The sequence below is a fragment of the Schistocerca americana genome, chromosome 11 (assembly GCF_021461395.2).
Source record: "Schistocerca americana isolate TAMUIC-IGC-003095 chromosome 11, iqSchAmer2.1, whole genome shotgun sequence".
Classification (NCBI taxonomy): Eukaryota; Metazoa; Arthropoda; class Insecta; order Orthoptera; family Acrididae; genus Schistocerca; species Schistocerca americana.
Genome location: NC_060129.1, coordinates 171838184 through 171859035, shown reverse-complemented (window position 1 = coordinate 171859035; position 20852 = coordinate 171838184). Strand labels below are relative to the sequence as shown.

The 20852-nt window shown below is 44.5% G+C and overlaps 1 protein-coding gene across 3 annotated transcripts in view; it reads left to right on the top strand.

Moving 5' to 3' along the window:
* Positions 1-16251, top strand: part of LOC124553628 (protein roadkill-like) — a 106665-nt gene extending 90414 nt beyond the window's left edge. For 2 of the 3 annotated variants that reach the window (XM_047127488.1, XM_047127489.1), the window contains exon 4: positions 15866-16251. In XM_047127488.1, the coding sequence (XP_046983444.1) occupies positions 15866-16247 (382 nt within the window). In that variant the 3' untranslated portion in view covers positions 16248-16251. The remainder of the gene's footprint in view (positions 1-15865) is intronic. The other variant, XM_047127490.1, reaches the window with a different exon arrangement.
* The last annotated feature ends 4601 nt before the right edge of the window (positions 16252-20852 follow it).

The window sequence follows — 20852 nt, the reverse complement described above, 5'->3', positions numbered from 1 at the left end:
CTCGTGACTGGATCGTTGACGTTATTGGCGTTACTTCGGACCAGACGCACACTGCTTATTATAACTTGGAGCAATACTGCTTTTTTGTGAAGCTGCTTTCCTCGTTGGTGCTGGAACGGATTTTGCAGAAATTTGAAGGAAAAGCCGAATTCCGCCATCGCGATAATTCGGTGAGTAGAGTTACCATTTCAAATGCTGATGTTGATTATAAACAAGTCAGAGAATTTAATTTCCCCCCTGAGGTAGAAAACTGCTACTTAAAAGACGTATTATCTAAATAAGGTGACATCAGGCAAATTTGTAATGAACGATGGTCAAGCCAGCATAGATTTGTTCTGTCGATATGCATGTCAAACAGAACATTCCATCTCACATTTTGGTTTGTGGCTACAAAGCGCACGTTATATACAATGGACAGACTTTGATTTGTCACATATGAAAGTGGGCATCTCCGGCAAAACTGTCCAAAAAAAGTGTTTGTATTGCAGAATAATTTACTACAGCGTAAAAGGTTATCACTGGCTGATCTTGTGACCGAAAATGAATGACGGGCGGTCACCTTTCCAGCATTACGGGAAATGTGGACGAAAGGCCACAAAATACTCTTGAAGCATTTCCACCTTTACTCAGGAAAGACACTGCAGACAATCCGGCTGGAAAAAGTAGTATAGCCACTAACAAGAGACGTCGAACTTGTAACGGCAGTAGCACAGATGAAGAAGATACCAGCCTGTCGCTGAAAGCTGTAGGTGACGTTCAGAAAACAGTACTGGGAACTACTGTTTCAGACAATATTGTCAGCATAGATTCAAACTCTTGAGTCAAGTGCATCAGTAGACAAATCGAATCCGCCACCATCACCCGAACAGGTCAAAGTGACACCACAGCCCCACTCTGTAGCGCTGGGCGCGCCGGTAGATGGCAATGCGCTCGTCTCGGTGACGCCACAGCCCCGCGCTGCAGTAGCTGTACGTCGACCAGTGCAGACAGATTCACTCGCAGATGCAACTGAAAGCAAACGTGACGAGGTAGCGAGTGATTGTCAACAACAGGCGACGTCACAGCCCAAATCCCAAGGCGAAGAAGCGGAGTTTTACAGCAATAACACACAAACAGCAAACGAAAGTGATCATAGAAGTGACGGGGCGTTGGAAGAACGTTCGCAAACTGCGTGTGCGCCGCCTTTGGCAGACGAGACGAGATGGTGGCACACGACTGCCCCCCAGATCCACCGACACCGCCCTCAGTGGAAAACTGCTCAGGGGGTGGGCGGAGCAGACATTCGGTGAAGGCCAGACTCAATGCAAATCGCAAGAAAAGTATAAAGAAAGGTTATAATGCAAACCGGGACGGTGGTCTCCAGTCAGATTCTCAGGAAGTATCCGGCATGGAGTGGCATCAAATGATAGACTAGCGGGAAAAGAGGTCACTCCCCTATGTTAGTCATATACGATTACCACGCTAAACATTAATAGGATACAGTCGGATGTTAAAATAGCTGCTCTGAAACAGTTTCTGTATGAGTCAGCGACGGATACTGCTCTCCTACAGGAAGTGGTATTCCCACAATTAAATTTGTCCAGTTACGTCGATTTTTACAATATTTCCACTGAAACGAGTGTTGCACAGCCACTTTAGTTAGAGAAGGCATCCCCGTACATAACGTTGATAAATTAGAATCGGGATGAGGTATTGGAATAAACGTAGCAGGAGTCACTATAGTCAGTTCATATGCTCCTTCTGGCAGCAGTAATAAAGCTGCAAGAGCCACATTCTTTATTGAAAGCGTCATTTCTTTACTGAGGAAACACCCCCTCCAACTTAATAGGGGGAAATTTTAATTGTGTATTGAGTCGAAAGGATCAAATCCCCAACTTCAATTACTCACGAGACTTGAGACATCTCGTTGTTGATTTAAAATATGCGTGGGAAATAAAATAACCAACAATGGTGAACTTCACTCATTGTTGCGAATTAATGTAGTAGAATTGACAGAATTTACGTAACGGAAAATTTAGCAGATAAAGTACTGAAAACAGAAGCTGTTCCCGTTAGTTTTTCCGATGACAGTGTGTTGTTGACCTGCGTAAATTTAACACCACAACCTACCAGAAGAGTAAGAAGCCAGTGGAATCTAAATATTTCGTTATTATCAGAAGAAGACTTAGAAGATGCCCTAACCAGAGCTTGGGAAATATGTCTCCGTTCACTGACCAACTTTCCAAGTGTGATAGAATGGTGGACCCAACGAGCGAAACCGAAGTTAAGGAAAGTTTTAATATCTTTCAGTATAGATATGGCCAGAGAAAGGAAACAGACTGTAGAATTCTACTACAGCGTGCTAAGGGAACTCTACGATCAGACAGATGCAATTCCTACAAGATTAAAAGACATCAAGCAAATAAAAGCAAAATTATCAAGTCTGAAACGTAAGTAACTGGAGGGACTTGAAATGAAAAGCAAAGCAGAGTCAGTCACTGAAGATGAGACTGCTGCACTGTACCACCTTGTCAGACACACCAAGAATAGTAGTAGTTTCGTGGATGAACTTCAGATCGATGATGGTACCATATTCACCACCCAGAAGGAAATAGAGATATCTCAGTGTATTATGAACGTATGTATGCGTCAGGGGAAACAAACGAAGAAGAATACGATGAGCTCTTTGGTGCATATCTTCCACGAATATCGCGAGGAGATGATGATAACATTTCTTCGGACATCACCAAGGAAGATGTATTAGAAATCGTGTGCAGCTCCCCCGCTAGGAAATCTCCAGGACCTGACAGACTGCCCATTGAATTCTATAAACGATTTTGGACCCTAATAGGAGAAAGTTCACCGAAATTGTCAATGAAGTCTTACAGGGGAAGCCAGTGCCTGCAGAGTTGAAACAATGCAAAATCGTGTTGATCCCGAAGAACACAGGCTGCAAAAAAATAAGTAACCTACGGCCGATTTCGCTTTTAAATTCGGATTATAGAATTATAGCTCGAGTAATTAACAAGCGCTTTACACCATGCACCGCCGACATCATAGGCCAACAGCAGACTTGTGCTTTCAGAAGGACGATTTTACAAACTGCGGCTTTGTGTCGCGATGTCATTGCGCTAGCGCAGGCAAGTAACATAAAATGTGGACTGCTTTTCATAGACGTCCATAAGGCGTTTGATCAAATTAATCACAAATACCTGATAGAGACAATGCGTCGAATGGACTTCCTGCCAAAAACCATCGACATCCCCGAGAACGTGGCTATGGGCGTTACTGCACAAATCTCTGTTGGCTGTCAACTGACAAAAAAAATTGAAATAAAAAGGGGTGTTACCCAAGGAAGCCCCTTATCCATGCTCCTGTTCGTTATATCGCTGGAACCTCCCCTGAGACAGCCACAGCACAGGCTGACAGGCATTACCATGACCGTGGTAGGCGCTTACGCTGACGATGCAGGCGTAATCATCAGAGACCAAACAGATGTGACGCAACTAGAGATGGTACTTGCAAAATACTGTTCCGCATCAGGTGCCGAGGGTAAATGGAAACAAAAATAAATTTCTAGATATAAAGCGGCTTGCTAAGTTGCGCATTGAGTGGGCGAACCATGTTAATGAAAGCAAAGCCCTTGGAATAGCATTGACAACTTCCCTTTTAAAAATGATCGCAATAAGTTGGCGGGAGGTGGCAAGAAAAATCAAGGGAGATTTGATTGAAAACTGTCAACGTAGCATAGACCAGTTCAAGAGAATACTGTTTATCAACACGTATATTTTATCCAATGCCTACTACATAGCACAGGTTCTCCCCATTCCATCAATGGTGGAGAAGGCGATCATGTCCACTTTAGCAAAGTTCTTGTGGATAGGGGAATTGTTTCGAGTGCCGGTGAAGACAGCAGTTTTGGATCCAAGCAATGGAGTAATGGGTCTGACATGAAGTTTAAAGCGATGGCATTGTATGTTAAACGAACATGGGGCATAATGTGTAACGATCCAGGGTGCACTACAGCGAAACTATACGACATTGTCAGGCCAGAAAGTGTAGAGCCGCCGATAAATATACAAAAAATAAGTTTTAAGCTAAAACACATTCGGGAGTATAATATTGAACTAAGTTATCTCAGCAAAAAGCTTTTAAACTCCAAAAAAGTTACAGCAAAGGTGATTTTAGCTGAAAGACGGAAGCATGAAAATACGGAAAATGAATTCGAGAAAAAACTGAAATATCAGAATCACAATAAGAAATGTGGTAACATGCTCCGAATTGTTTTCAAAAGAATGGGTATTGGTTAGAAACTGGATTCCTAGTAGAGAGGGAATGGGTTGAGTTCACGTTCCCAACCTCACCTGCAAGTCGCACATGAAAAATAAATCAGTAGTACAGCAGATACAAGAATGTGACGCCAAACATCTGGTGTGTGATACGAAGGAAGATCTTGAACTCCCCAAGGATGAGTTTAGAAGGCTGGAACTGACAAACATAACAAGGCAGTGAAGGACTTTGCGATGTCGCTGTTCGGGACTGCTCCTCTGTCCACGTAATTTACTCTGGAAGGAACACACGTCAAGGATTTGCTGAATGATTAATTTGGGTCCGGGAAATTATGATGAGGAACCTCAGGCTGCAGAAGAAGAAAATGTGCATGTGCTGAACTGCCGCCAGCTGAAGGTAACAGCGAGGGTGATAAATGTGTGCTACTGCTAAAGACTCATTCTTCGATCACTGTAATTTATGACTGCAATTATCTGTCACCTCATCTATGTCATTTCTTTCTTTTTGTCCAACAACACAAATCATGGCGGTGGGTTTTCCATTTTCCATTGTAAAGTATATGAGGAGAAACATTGGTTTTTTAATCAGAATAACAAAGTCGATTGGGAAAAATTCAATTTTTATACATATAATAATTATAAACAAGAACCGCAGTGGTAATTATCGTAAAAACAAACAAAGCAGTAATTTTTGCGACATCTTGCGCAACATATAAAAACGGGCGTTCGCAATAAATCTGTACAAAAACATGCCCCATTAATATTTACGAAAATGTTTCTAGTTTCTGATAATTTTGAGGCAAACCAGTCATACTGAATCATGTCTCGGAATATTGGTGACGATGATTGATGGAGAATTATAGAATGAATTTTGATGCAATCTTCCCGGGAATTAATTTCACGATTCTCCTGTTACAATGCGCTGCTATTTTGCAAGCGGTTTACGAAATTTTTAACTTGCCTGTAAAAGTAAACATCACAAGGTTGCACCAAAGAAGTGCATTTTTGAGGTATGACTTTGAGACCAAGTTGGCATATTTCCGTCATCTTGAAAAATTCCATCATATGTCTCCGGAATCGTTTGACCTCCCCAAGAGTCAATGAGAAGCAAATATTTACTCTCCCCGACGAAAGATTTTAAACATTTGCGGAAAAAAAATCCATGTATAAAACTGTTGTTCCTTTTCCGGACTGCGATGATGTTACGATGACGTTCGTATAAGTATTGCCATAGCCATCTATTAATTAGTGAATACGAGGTCCGAAATGACCGGTCGCTTCTTGTAAGCATATGAAGACATGTGGCAGCAGTTTTCCGGATAATGTTATTGAATATTGTGCGGTGTACGAATGCGTCACTTTATTCAAATCCGACTTTTTCACGAAAACTGTTTTACTTACTTTTTCAGTGAGATTGATATTGGTATCCTAAAACAATAGTATTTTTAATATTAAACAATATTCGAATGTGTATGTAAATATCTTTTTCTACAATTAAATTTGAATTGATATATTTTACATCGGTAAAAACATTTTGTACGCACAAAACATGTATTTACCTGTTTGGTCAGTATTTATCGCATAATCCTCGTCGTGGTATTGAGGGATTAACCGGCACGTCTGCCGACGAAAGGCATCCGCAGACGCCTGGATGGCCTCCATTGACGCCGCTTCTTTTTTCGAAACCAGTTTCGTGAGCTTGCGTTGTGAAATTCTGTGCTTCTGTTTAAATGCCGTGACCTATCGATAAGACGCCTTGAATTTGAAATCGACGAATTGTGCAGCCGCAGCCAATGTCCATTGTCGCAACTTGCTGATGTTGCTGTCTTGCTTCCACAAAACGGTCGTAGGTCCACGAATCTATCGCCTCAGATTTTAAAAGTGGTGGTACGCGAATGGATAAATTTGTCTTCCATTGTGAAAGATATTCTTTTCGCATCAATTGGCTTTTCTTGCAATGTCGCCAAGGACCACGTGAGGTGCGCCTTAGCAATATTCACGACTTTGACTTTGTAGGCAAAGGGAATCATGTTACCTTTAAATCTTTTCGGTGACTGTTTATATTCGTCTGGAGACGAATCATTTTGTGGCACTTCGAACTGTTCGTCGTTCTCCTCACATTCTTCGCAATCCTCATGAGCGTCAATTAATTCCTCTTCAGTTACGAATGTTTCTGCGCCCAAAAGTTCCAGTGTATAAAGTTCTCCGGCCAATAACATAGCATCGTGAGAGATTTCTTCCGAAGATGTCGATGCAATTAAAATATTTTCCGTCAACAGCTTTTCATAATACACCACTGCGCCCTTCAATCGTAATTTTGATAGGTCACTATGAACGGACTCTTCAGGAATTTATTCTCCTATTCCAGATGAGCCAGCAACTTCTTCAGTCGATGTGTTTAACCTCGGATCGGAATAACACGTCGAAATTTCCAAACGGACATACGAGACGTCACTTTGCTACTTGTTGCGCGAGAGTCCTTCTAGGGTGGGCCATGACAGAGACCTAATCATGCCAGGTTGAAAGCCAGTCACCAGTAACCTTTCTTACGCGAGAGTGTTTTTTGATGAATGTGCCACTCATCGTGCAAGATCACTGGGCAGCTGGTTCTTATTTTATTTCGGCATGAGATGTGCAAAATATCGGTGCTGGACTGAGATTCGAACTCGGATCTCCCTTTTCGTCACGTCTGATGATGGCTTTGTGTTGATACTTCCCACCGTTCGCCGCGCGGTCTGCGCGGCTGCCCCCGTCAGAGTCCTCCCTGTGGTATGGGCGTGTGTGCCGTCCTTAGCGTAAGTTAGTTTCAAGTTAGATGATGTGGCGGAGGGTACCGTGAGTACCTCTATCGGTTCTCCCTTCTATTCCAGTCTCGTATTGTTCGTGGAAAGGAGGATTGTCGGTATGTCTCTGTGTGGGCTCTAATCTCTCTGATTTTATCCTCACCGTCTCTTCACGAGACGTAGGAGGGAGCAATATGCTGTTTGACTCCTCGGTGAAGGTATGTTCTCGAAACTACAACAAAAGCCCGTACCGAGCTACTGAGCGTCTCTCCTGCAGAGTCTTCCACTGGAGTTTATCTATCATCTCCGTAACGCTTTCGCGATTACTAAGTGATCCTGTAACGAAGCGCACTGCTCTCCTTTGGATCTTCTCTATCTCTTCTATCAACCCTATCTGGTACGGATCCCACACTGCTGACCAGTATTCGAGCAGTGGGCGAACAAGCGTACTGTAACCTACTTCCTTTGTTTTCGGATTGCATTTCCTTAGGATTCTTCCAATGAATCTGTCTGGCATCTGCTTTATCGACGATCAACTTTATATGATTATTCTATTTTAAATCACTCCTAATGCGTACTCCCAGATAATTTACGGAATTAACTGCTTCCAGTTCCTGAGTTGCTATATTGTAGCTAAATAATATGGGATTTTTCTTTCTGTGTATTAGCAGCACATTACACTTGTCTACACTGAGATTCGATTGCCATTCCCTACACCATGCATCAATTCGCTGCAGATCCTCCTGCATTTCAGTACAATTTTCCGTCGTTCCAGCCTCTCGATATACCACAGCATCATCCTCAAAAAGCCTCAGTGAACTTCGGATGTCATCCACAAGGCCATTTAAGTATACTGTGAACAGCAACGTTCCTACGACACTCCCCTGCGGCACACCTGAAATCACTCTTACTTCGGAAGACTTCTCTCCATTGAGAATGACATGCTGCGTTCTGTTACCTAGGAACTCTTCAATCCAGTCACACAATTGGTCTGATAGTCCATATGCTCTTACTTTGTTCATTAAACGACTGTGAGGAACTGTATCGAACGCCTTGCGGAAGTCAAGAAACACGGCATCTACCTGGGAACCCGTGTCTATGGCCCTCTGAGTCTCGTGGACTAATGGCGCGAGCTGGGTTTCACACGATCGTCTTTTTCGAAACCCATGCTGATTCCTACACAGTAGATTTCTAGTCTCCAGAAAGTCAATATACTCGAACATAATACGTGTTCCAAAATTCTACAACTGATCGACGTTAGAGATATAGGTCTATAGTTCTGCACATCTGTTCGACGTCCCTTCTTGAAAACGGGGATGACCTGTGCCCTTTTCCGATCCTTTGGAACGCTACGCTCTTCTAGAGACGTACGGTATCACGCTGCAAGAAGGGGGAAGTTCCTTCGCGTACTCTGTGTAAAATCGAACTGGTATCCCATCAGGTCCAGCGGCCTTTCCTCTTTTGAGCGATTTCAATTGTTTCTCTATCCCTCTGTCGTTTATTTCGATATCTACCATTTTGTCATCTGTGCGACAATCTAGAGAAGGAACTACAGTGCATTCTTCCTTTGTGAAACAGGTTTGGAAAAAGAGATTTAGTATTTCGGCCTTTAGTCTGCCATCCTCTGTTTCAGAACCATTTTGGTCGCAGAGTGTCTGGACATTTTGTTTTGATCCACCTACCGCTTTGACACAAGACCAAAATTTCTTAGGATTTTCTGCCAAGTCAGTACATAGAACTTTACTTTCGAATTCATTGAACGCCTCTCGCATGGCCCTCCTCACATTACATTTCGCTTCGCGTAATTTTTGTTTGTCTGCAAGGTGTTGGCTATGTTTGTGTTTGCTGTGAAGTTCCCTTTGTTTCCGCAGCAGTTTTCTAACTCGGTTGTTGTACCGCGGTGGCTCTTTTCCATCTCTTACAGTCTTGCTTGGCACATACTCATCTAACGCATATTGTACGATGGTTTTGAACTTTGTCCACTGATCCTCAACACTGTCTGTACTTAAATCAAAACTTTTGTGTTGAGCCGTCAGGTACTCTGAAATCTGCTTTTTGTCACTTTTGCTAAACAGAAAAATCTTCCTACCTTTTTTAATATTTCTATTTACGGCTGAAATCATCGATGCAGTAACCAGTTTATGATAGTTGATTCCCTGTTCTGCGTTAACTGTTTCAAATAGTTCGGGTTTGTTTGTCACCAGAAGGTCCAATATGTTATCGCCACGAGTCGATTCTCTGTTTAACTGCTCAAGATACTTTTCAGATAAAGCACTTGAAAAAATTTCACTGGATTCTTTGTCCGTGCCACCCGTTATGAACATTTCAGTCTCCCAGTCTATATCCGGCAAATTAAAATTTCCACCCAGAACTATAACATGGTGGGGAAATCTACTCGAAATATTTTCCAAATTATCCTTCAGGTGCTCAGCCACAACAGCTGCTGAGCCAGGGGGCCTATAGAGACATCCAATTACCATGTCTGAGCCTGCTTTAACCGTGACCTTCACCCAAATTATTTCGCATTTCGGATCTCCGTCAATTTCCTTCGATACTATTGCACTTCTTATGGCTATAAACACGCCTCCCCCTTCACTGTCCAGCCTGTCTCTGCGGTATACATTCCAATCTGAATTTAGGATTTCATTACTATATACGTCGGTTTCAGCCCACTTTCTGTCCCTAGTACTATATGGGCGTTGTGACCGTTTATTAATGAGAGCAGTTCTGGGACCTTTCTGTAGACGCTCCTGGAGTTTACTATTAGCACATTAATATTGTTATTCCCTGTTGCATTTTGCCTACTCCTACCTTGCTGCGTCTCAGGAGGCGTGTTGTCGGGCCTAGGGAGGGGATTCTCTAACCTAAAAAAAAACACCATGTGCACTCCACACGTACTCCGCTACCCTTGTAGCCGCTTCCGGCGTGTAGTGCACGCCTGACCTATTCAGGGGGACCCTACATTTCTCCACCCGATAGCGGAGGTCGGGAAATTTGCACCCCAGATCTCCGCAGAATCGTCTGAGCCTCTGGTTTAAGCCTTCCACTCGGCTCCAAACCAGAGGACCGCGATCGGTTCTGGGAACGATACTACAAATAGTTGGCTTAGATTCCACCCCGCGAGCGAGGCTTTCTGCCTTCACCAACTCTGTCAACCGCCTGTACGAACTGAGGATGACCTCTGGACCCAGACGGCAGGAGTCATTGGTGCCGATATGAGCAACAGTTTGCAGTCGGGTGCACCCAGCGCTCTCTATCGCCGCCGGCAGGGCCTCCTCCACATCTCGGGTGAAGCCCCCCGGCAAGCAGACAGAGTGAACGCTGGCCTATTTCTCAGACCTTTCCGCTTTTTCCCTAAGCCTAACGTTGGAGCTCCCTCCCCCCGTGTGCCTGCTCGGACCTTGCTGAAGGAGCGGCCACATGTCCACTCACAGGCAGAGCGGGCGATGCCACACGGCCAGCCTCCACATTGACCCTCCGCCTCGTGCGCCGCGAACGCTGCTGAACCCGCCACTCCCCTTGGGGAGAGGGTGGCCCAACCGCGCCCGGTACCCGCGAAGATGTCTCGACAGCAGGGACAGTGGGTGAAGCATGTGTAACACCTGGGATGTACCTTGCGACGCACCAGACTCCCCACTGCCGCTACACTCCGAGGCAGCAGCCTGAAGACGGCTGACCGCGGCCATCAACACGCTCAGCTGTTCGCGGACAGTGGCCAGCTCCCCCTGCGTCCGTACACAGTAGTCACACATCCTATCCGTCCTAAGGAATCAACTTACTGTAGAGAGTTAATCAACTTTTAACTAGACTGCTAATCCAGTAAAGGCGGCTGATAGCTGACTAATCTGTGGTTACCAGACACTTCTTGTAGAAAACAATAAAAAAGCACTACCTGTCTAAGGACTGTATTGAAAACACTAGCACTGCTGGCACTATGGCTGACTAAAGGGACTCTTGAGATGAGTTATTGTCCTGAATGGTGGTTACAAAATTAATGGTGCGCGTTCTTGCTGGAGAGTGAAAATGATAATGCATGAGGTGACTGGCCCGTATCGAACTACGGTGGGTAGAGGCAGATAAAGTATTCAAACTGTCCGTGAATATAGCGACATGGTAGCTGCGGCACATGTTGTCACGCTCGAGTGCGCCGTAATGTCGCTCGATTTCGGGAATGCTTTCGATAGGGAGAGTCACCAGTGCCTTCGTGAAACAATGACCGTACTGGATTTTCTGCAATATTTTGTCAAGGTAATTGGTATAATGTTGAAGAACAGCAGTTTGCAAGTCATGATCAGTGAGTGGTCGGCTAACCAGGCAGCTCGCACTCAAGAGTTGTGTGCGCCGAGGTGGTGCTGTGTGGAGGGCCTCGTTCGCCACTGCCGCTGAGGCCCTGCTAGCCGCTCTGCAGAAACAGCTACGAGGGCTGCACGCACGCACGCACGCACACACACACACACACACACACACACACACACACACACACACACACACACGTCGCCAGAATATCGTGTGTAGGGCAAAACAGGTGACGGGGTGTCGTGATCTCCGGCGAGAGCGAGTCGCAGAAGGCACTGCAGGTCACCAGCAAATACCGACTTGCATCAGGTTCAAAGCTAAGCAACACTAAAGCACACGTCATGAATGTGGGGTGCGGAATATCTTTGCGAACATGCGATACCTCAGTCCAAGTTCTGGCTCTGGACTACAGGTCTAACGTAAATCGTACTGCAGCTGCAAACTCTAAGAAAGTGCTTGCCAGCGTGCCAGTTGGAGTCAAAGAACATAGAGAAGGCTTGACGACATCCAAAGGCCACACTTTGCACATATGTAGATCGTCTCTATAAAGTCAACTGTGTGGCACAAGTTTTACCCATAACAGGTGAAACAGCAGCAAGATTTCTGTCAGCTTTGCGCCATTTTGTAACTCGTGGTAATATTTTTAAGATAAAGTTTGACACGTTGACCATCTCAGGCGGCAACGGGGAGGGGGGAGGGGGAGATTAAATATCGCCGACTTTGGGAGAAAGTGAGAAACTATATTCGTGTGTTCCACACACGAGATGCGGAAGAAAACACACACGCCCCTCACGCCGCACTTACCAGACGAAATTACTCCCACTGTCTCGAATCCTCCCACAGATGTACGGCACGTCGCCAATGGCTTTCATCATTTTGAACAATTTTGATTCCAACTCAGTTATACTCAAACCAGAGTTGGCCGTCGAATATGGTAAAAGTCAAGAACATGTACGTGGAATTAATGAGAAGCAAAAGCGGAAACGTGACTGTACAAAAGTAGCCGCACTACGGCTGGAGGGCCATCTGGACAAACATCGGCACCCCTCACCTACCAACGAGTGTGAAAACTACTCGGTAGAGGGCAGTAAACAGGAAAGTAGCAACCAAAGCGAAACTTGAGGCAGCCCACCTGGGTGGTCGGCAGCACGTGAGAGAATTACGACCTGACAGCAGGCGAGGTTCGTACGCGCTCAAGTGAAGGGCATCTGGTGAGTTATCAGAGAATTCTTAGCCACAATAACACGAACTCTACTCCCAGTACCTTGCCTTACAATTTTCTTGAATCGTAGCGACGTGCCGCGTGAATAAAGGAATGCTGTAAACTGGCTAAGAGGACAGACAACGCACCACCTGCCAGCAGAGGGAAGCGAGACGGGCGGACGCTGGGTGGGTCGCCGCACGCACGCCGGGCACAAGCGGGCCACGGGGCGGCGCGTGCGTCGCTGAGGCGGGAAACTGCGAGAGGAACTTCGCAACATGTTTCAGTACATACAGTTACGTGAAACAGTGTGCAAACTGAATAGAAAAAGGCGTAACGCAAGAACAACATAATGTATCGTCCTTAAGCTCTTTTGTGTTAAACGGTGTTTTTTACTGCCTTACTTATTTTTAAGAAAAACAGAAATCTAATTTAAAATACATAGGTCAGAAGCACTCTATTTTGTGTTGAAGGAATCTCGGAGGAAAAGCTGGTCCTCACGACAGAGCACATGGTACTTTTTAGGACACTTTATTTCACTTCGTTCCGTATGTCGAAACTCCTTTTAGCCAGAAGCGACTGCACTGATTTCTGCTGTTCTGCGTTACATTCATCGTCACCCGCTGTATCAGGAATCTCAGCACGGAGCTTCCAGCGCGTGCAGTGCTCAGTGATGGCAGAAGACCAACTTTCCAAACGAGCCTCGGGAACTGAGGCATTGGCCGAGTTACAAGATGTTGAGAAATAAATCAGAAAGCAAACCATCGTGAACACAGCTTGGAAGGCGTCGCTCTCAGCTGAGTTAGTTTGTGTGCAAACACGGTCTTTCAGATGAAGTGCTAAAAATAAAAATTAGAAATAAAAAAATAAAAAATAATGCGCGAAAATAGCGCAGCGACTCGGTGACAGGTATGGGGGAGGCGTCGTGGCCAGACCTCGGAATGGTTAAAAAATTAAATGAAATAAAGGGGTTAAGGGCGCGAGTTTCTAGTCTGCGTGTACTGGATTCGAATACCGCAACTCGCATGAATTTTAATTCGTGGTAATAGTTGCTAGTTAAGAAAAAGTTGAAATGATTCTTGCTACGAATGCTGAAGGTCTGGGTTCGTTTCTCGTATCCGGCAATCATTTTTACCAAGCATAAGCAGCATCTCTACCACCTCTGGTAGTCTGCAGGAGAGTCGCTACAGGTTGGGCCCTGACAGAGGCGGAAGTCACGCCGGGTCGAAACTCTGTCGCCAGTCACCTTTCTTAAGCGATATTTTTTTTAAATCAATAAGCCAATTGCTGTACAAGGCCGCAGCGCACTTGACTCTTACTGTATTCGAGCCTGAGACGTGGAAAATATTGACGATGGACTGGAATTCGAACTCGGATCTCCCTTTTCGTCACGTTTGATCACTTTCAGATGATGCATTTCCACTGCTTCATTGTCTCCACTTGTCTGCAAAGTCGTAAAGACGTTCACAAGACACACATCCCTGGGTTCGAATCCTGGCATGTCACTTTAAGTTGCAACATGAGCTCAAAAAAATACATGTGAGAAATTATTCTGATTTTACCGATTCTCTGGACTTTGTTAACAATAATGGTGGTACTGGTTTCGAGTCCCAAGTCAGACGGGCAGCTTTTCGTCCCTTTCGTGTCACTTTCAAACATGCCACTCCTAGCTACTGGTGAAAGAGAATAGCACAGTCGAGGTATCTTTGTATGTAGTCAACAACTGTGTGTCCAGGGTTCGATTGCTAGTCAGCAGAAAATTTTCATAATTTTATTTACAATACAGAAATGCGCACATTTCGCTGCTAATGAAGTAAGTCATTATATAACGTCTACACGTGACTAGAGGTCCGTGTCGATAGGTGTTGGTTTCGAATGCCCATAACACAAAACACTTTCGTCTCCTGGTTTCAGTTTGTCATCTCATTGCTGGTTAAAAATGACGGTTTCTGGCGTTTCATTCTGCTTAGTTAACCATCCGATTAAGTGCTGCGTTCGAATCTCCGGGAAACAAAACTTTATGGCAGATCATTTCAAGTTTCAACTTGGACACTCTTTGTTACTTGTGACTGAACCCATACTTGAGATATTTCGTCTTTACTTGCTGGATTGCATTCCCAGATAGTAGCGAAGTGAGAAAACTTTTGTCGTGTCATTTAAAGGAGGATGCTGCTTTCTGAGGTTTCATTTATTACAATAAATTTGAATATGCAAGCGTAATGGCTGTGTAATGTACAATAACACGTTTCCTGGTATTTGCATTATCGAAGTGTCAGTTTGCATGTAAACCGATAATCACACAGAGCAGTTTTCTCTTGTGGGCTCATGTAGTGAACATTTTGTACAGGCAAAGACTGCAAAGAACAACAACAAAGAATGAAAGAATTTCCGTTAACACAATTAATTAATTAAGTCCCTAGCAACTATAAAACTTACGAAGCCAACAAAGCACAAGTGTAGCTGTTCTGTGTGTGGAAGTGTGATTCAACGTACACATCTGGCACAGTTCTTCTTCAATAAGACAAGAAATTTTAAATGTCATTTATACTGAAGTAATTAAAGAAAATAGAAATACTATAATTACGCAAGGAAACCAGAATTACACTCTAATACAAGAAGACAAGCCAGATGCTTTGTTGACTGAACCTGTAATGACGCATTATTCAAGACGTTGAAATAATGAGAAAAAAAAAGCGAGTTTTGTTACCTTCATATATATTGATGAAAAGCACTCTAATCATTACAATATCTCCATTAGAACAACATCTGCTGTCTAGCCCATCAAACAACTGCATAAAACATGGAACAAGCACTCCCTACTAAAACATCTCAACACCGACTCGCTACTACCACATCTCAACAAGCACACTCCAGCACGACCTCTCGACCAGAACTCTTTACTACGACATCTCAGCAAGCACTGACTACTGCCACATCTCGACAAGAACTGCCAGTGGAGGCGGCGGAATAAAACTCTTTGGCGCAATCTCTGGCGCTGTGGCTCAGTGTAGCCACCTTTCAACTTGCAGGAATGAGTGTGACAAAATGTGGTAATGAAATTCTTTCAGAGGTTGTATAATGCTATTTGTAATGGACGATGAATGAAGATTTTCTTATGAGGGGGGTAGAACAGATTTGCTGTAATTTAATACATCCACACAATTGCGCACTGTTTTGTACTGTGGGAGGGGGAATACGGTAGGTTTGTTTCAGGACAGATTTGTATTCGCAGCAGTTGTTTCCTCGTGTGACTGTTTTCCTCGTTCTGTGTGTTGTGTGTTTGTAGCAGAGAGTGGCAGTTTGTGTGTTTTGTGCAGGAGCCTCTCTGCAGGGGAGAGGGACAGGAGGCTGGTCCAGGCGGCTGAGGAGGGGGCAGTGGGGGAGCTGAGGGCGCTGATCGCCGCAGGGGCCGACGTGGAGGCGAGGGGCGGGTTGGGGCGGACCGCCCTGCACTGGGCAGCAGGCAGGGGAGACGTCGAGGCGGCGAGGCTGCTGGTGGGGGCGGGGGCGGCGGTGGACGCCAGGGATGATGATGGGTGGACGCCGCTGCATGTTGCGGCATACAACGGCCGCGCAGAAGTGGCGGCTGCGCTGCTCGTCGCGGGGGCCGACAGGGGGGCCACAACTCGTGGTGGGCAGACAGCGCTGGACCTCGCCAGGGAGTCTGCCTACAGGCGGCTGGTGGAGATGCTGTCATGAGGCAGGCAGTCCAGAGAACTCTGTGCAAAACAACAGGAACTGAAAGAGTTTGTACGAGAGCAATATTCGTAATTTTTTAAATAAAGATCCAAAAAAGTCAATCCTATTGTGACTCACTAATTTCAGCTCTCCTCGAGTAGCATACAGCACACAAATACTCTAAGCAATGCTGTAGCAAAAGTGAGACGACGCCAGATAACAGCAAAATAATTCAGGTAACAACGGACAATCCTTCTCTCAAGAAAAACGTCCCGAGTAAAACTTCCAGACTAAACTTGGCAAAAGTCAACAGTTCATTGTGAACAATCACAACTGCTCTATAATATCTGATCGCTGAAAAGTATTTCATACCAGTCAGCAAGGTGCTGCATCAGACTGTTCTAATTTGCAACATACCGAGATTAATGCTATATCAGTTCTATCACCAGAATTCTCGCTCCTGATATCAGACTCAATTTACTTCTCCATATTCAGCAAACATTCTACTCTACCGTACCTGTTGTGTTTAATAACAATGACATAGTAGTAGCGGTATTCACACCACATAATGCGACCATCATCTGGAACCATACAGTCAGTCTACGTTTAACTAAACACAATCAGACCACAACATGACACGCATACAAAATGTGAAGGAAATCCTCTCTATCTGGTACTGTTGTCTCTACTTGACGTAAAAGATCGCAACGAGCAAAGTAATCCTAGTTGTATTGGAGACAGAACACCGAGGCTCGAGTTTCAGCACACGAAAGCAATTTCGCGACGACGCACACGAGTCTCCACACTCATCGGTCACAACGGCACAGCTGAGACGGTGACGCAAGTCGTGGAGCTACAGGTAATAAAATTACACTTACTTTGACTCGTACATCGAGTAAATAAGTGTAGTGGAGAGTGTACGCCTGTCAACTCAGCTGCTGTCGCCTCACTTCACTCCCTGCGGCCGCAGCTGACGCAGCTCGCCGCTCCCCGCCACTCCGTGGCTCCTGCCACAACTGTCAGCCGCCTCTCTGCTTGTGAGACGCCAGCAGGCAAACGGCACAACAGTCCGTGAGGCCGTCACTCAAACTTCACTCACAAAGAGTACTGACAAGGCGCAGAAGAAATGCTCGCACACAACATTGCCTTCACGAATCTTTTCAACAGTGAAATTTCTTCTCCGAGACCGTCGTTATTAACGTCTACACTGTAGCAAGATTCGTCGTTTCCCACAAGCTCTTGGACCGGAGAATCGTGTTCACTTACGTAGTTCCACGGGAAACGGAATGTGTCCGTGTTGCGTGTGGCTGCACGCGGTACAGTCAAGTTCCCTACAGCTGTGTAATAACGTGGCAAACATTTAGCGAGCTATGGTTTAAATCGTCCCCTGATGCTTCATCAACAAAGCGTTTTCTTCTGCCTTGCCGTTTCTCTCCGTCATCAATCATTACATTCACTTCAGGTGATATTCCAATATTTTCCGCTACTTCGCAACTTTCTGCGTAAATAGTATCTCAACATTTCTCAGCTGATTTAATTCTTCCGCGAGACTCTTCTTACTACTACTTGAAACATCTGTTTTTCTGGTTTGAAGTACAACTTTACGTATGTTTATTGCAGCCAATAATTTCAAATACTTCTGAATGCTCCTTAGTTCAATGTGTTGCTCCCGCAGTCCAGGTTATTAGCAAGTTCAACCGCCCATTGTAATCCTGGCCAATTCTCGGCAAATGGATCCATGGCACCTACCCACACAGACCCTCTTGTTGCCGATATTTTCTTTTAAAACTTTCCATAGCTGGCACTTTCATTTTAAATGAGTTTCTTAGAAACAGCAGTTGTACTGGAGACAGAGGAGAAACGTCATGGGGAAGTATCGCAGTTAACTCGAGTGATTCTTTTTGCCGCGTCTTCCCCACATGTGGCACATGTAAGCTGACGTTTCGTTGCTCTGTGTGCAACTATGACTGCCACATCAGACACAATCTTACACGCCTCCGCCGTGATATTAAACGCTCTTTATGGAGGTAACAGAGAGCCATGTTGTGCATCTCGCCGAAAGTTCGGCACGCGCCTGACGCCCTCCAGCTGGTGCGGCTCACTGGAACGGTACAGCACGCTACAGCAGAGGGGAAACAGCCCAGAACTCCGTCCCCTTTCCTCGCATCGTCAGACACGCCGGAATTCACTGCTCATATCGCTCAACAACCGGACGCTAAATAGTCTGAAACGTGTTCCTGTTTAAACTCGTGTATGTAAATGTCTGGTTGGTATCTGAGAAACTGGTAAAATTTATGTTGATATGTAAATAGGTTAATCTCAGAGCAGGGCAGCAAAACTGTTTTAAAATTAAATTTTGATCGGAAGTATGTGAAGCACACGCTACACGATGCGAAATCCAGTCGAGGCACCACGTCAAACAATTCGCCTGCGAGAGAGCATGGCGTTTTCGATGAAACTTACAAGTGCTATTTGATTGCAAACAAATGATTCAGGTTAAAATGTTGGCCCTGAATGTTGTTAATGTTTATCTTCAGCCTCGCAAAGAATCACTGTACCAGCAGTTTTACGGTAATTACAGAGCAAATGAACACAAAATTTTACGCATCCGACTTTGTGTTAAAACTGTTCCAAACACCCCCCCCCCCCCCCCCCCCCCCAAGGCAACACCTGTCTCAGATCATCTACCGATTTGCAACCTCTGAAGTGATGTACTTTCACAGATATATCCCGACAATTACACTATCTGACAGTGGGCAATGGTAATTAAATATGTTGGCCTACCTCTGAGAACGGAAGGTTCGTTTCTTCTGCAACCTATTTAGTATTAGTATAATGACAGAACTGTCAAAAACCAAAAAAGAGGAACTGAAGTTAACGACTGACAAATGAGAGAAAGGTTCCAAGTATAACTATGCCTCACTAAGCCACAACAGCAACACACCCTTTCATGAATTACTCACAACCACACATGTCAGCACACTCCCTGGTGCGACGCGCTTACATACTACGAGTAAAATACTTAAAACGACTCACCACGCAGGAACTGGAGAATTTATTGTGATTTCGCGTGCTGCGTTGATAGCTACAGTGCTGTGCTATAATGCAAAACACATTGTCCACCTTGCCACCATGATTGTTTACATCGTTTCATATTTTAAATATTTTGTGTTATGTTATTAGTTTTTGGGTAATTTCTACATTTCGTGTTTTTACTGATATGTCTGTGGTTGACAGCCTCCAGCTGGTCCAGCACAGTATGTCTCCAGAACTGAGTCTGAATGCAGTGCTGGACGACCCACAGCCTACATGAGAAAATAATTACGAAATATTATCAGCCCTGTATATGTTTATTGACAGCTGCACAGTAAAGGCTGATATTAGGAAAAGTATTCTGTTTTTCTCCCATTGCCAGTTATAGAACAGTTCTTACATGTTGCGACAGTCTCTAGGAGACTACAGAACAATCGGGCGAAGAAAGGTTCAACCGTAATTTCGTAACTGTAATGTAATTCAAGTGACGCAACGGACATCTGATTGTGCAAAAAAATGTCTTAGAGCTGAAGTGGAAAAATAATTAACATAATCGGTGTTGAGCGCACCGCCTTCGAAGAAAATGGAAAAATCTACAAAGTAACGGAGCTAAATAACTAGAAATATTCCAGAGTTTAGTTTTAGACGTCTTTCCTTTGGCAGATTCTTAAAATACAACGTTGTGTGTATGTCTGTTTTTACCTCCGCAACTGAATGAAGCGCAGAAAACTGGAGGTTGTCCCATAACGAAACTGCGGAACATCATTTCTCAGCGCTTCTATAATTACGTGTTTTGTGATTCTATAATCCGAATTTCGTGTTTGGTGCATTGTAGGAGATCGGCTTCACAACGAAAGATCCCACAAATTTTCACTCTTTTCTCAGATTTTCGTTCGTTTCACGAAGACTATGCGTTTCTGGGAGTTGAAAACCCGCCACAAAATTACAGCAGTCAAACTCTTCTACGAAACGCAACAATCAGGTCTGATTTTGTGACGAGCAATGACGGCGCTAGAGCGCGCTGAAGAACGGCGACTGCCGAAAATTCGGAACGCTCCTTTAACGGCCTTCGTCTTTTGTTCTCTGGTATTACGGCGCACTGCAACGGTACGGCACGCTTCAGCAGAGGGGAAACAGCCCAGAACTCCGTCTGCGTTCATCGCATCACCAAACACAACGGCATTCACAGCATATATGTTGTGATAAAAGTAAAGAGATATCTTTTGAAACGTGTTCGTATTCATTTAAACTCGTCGTTTTAAGTGTGTGGCTGGTATCTGAGAAATTGTTGAAATTTGATACCGAAATGCGTAAATCTCAATACAGTGCAGCAGAACTGTATAAAAATGTATGTGAAGGACACGCTACACGATGCGAAATCCCCTGTAGCCAGTTCATCAAACAATTTGCCTGCGAGAGAGCAGGCCGTTTTGAATGTAATTTATATACGCAACTAGTCTACAAAACTAATGACTCAGATTAAAATGTTGGCCCTTGATACTGTTAATACTTATCTTAAGACATGGAAACAATGACTGTACCAGAACTGCTTTTGTATTTATAATTCAAATGAACATAGAATCTAACACATCT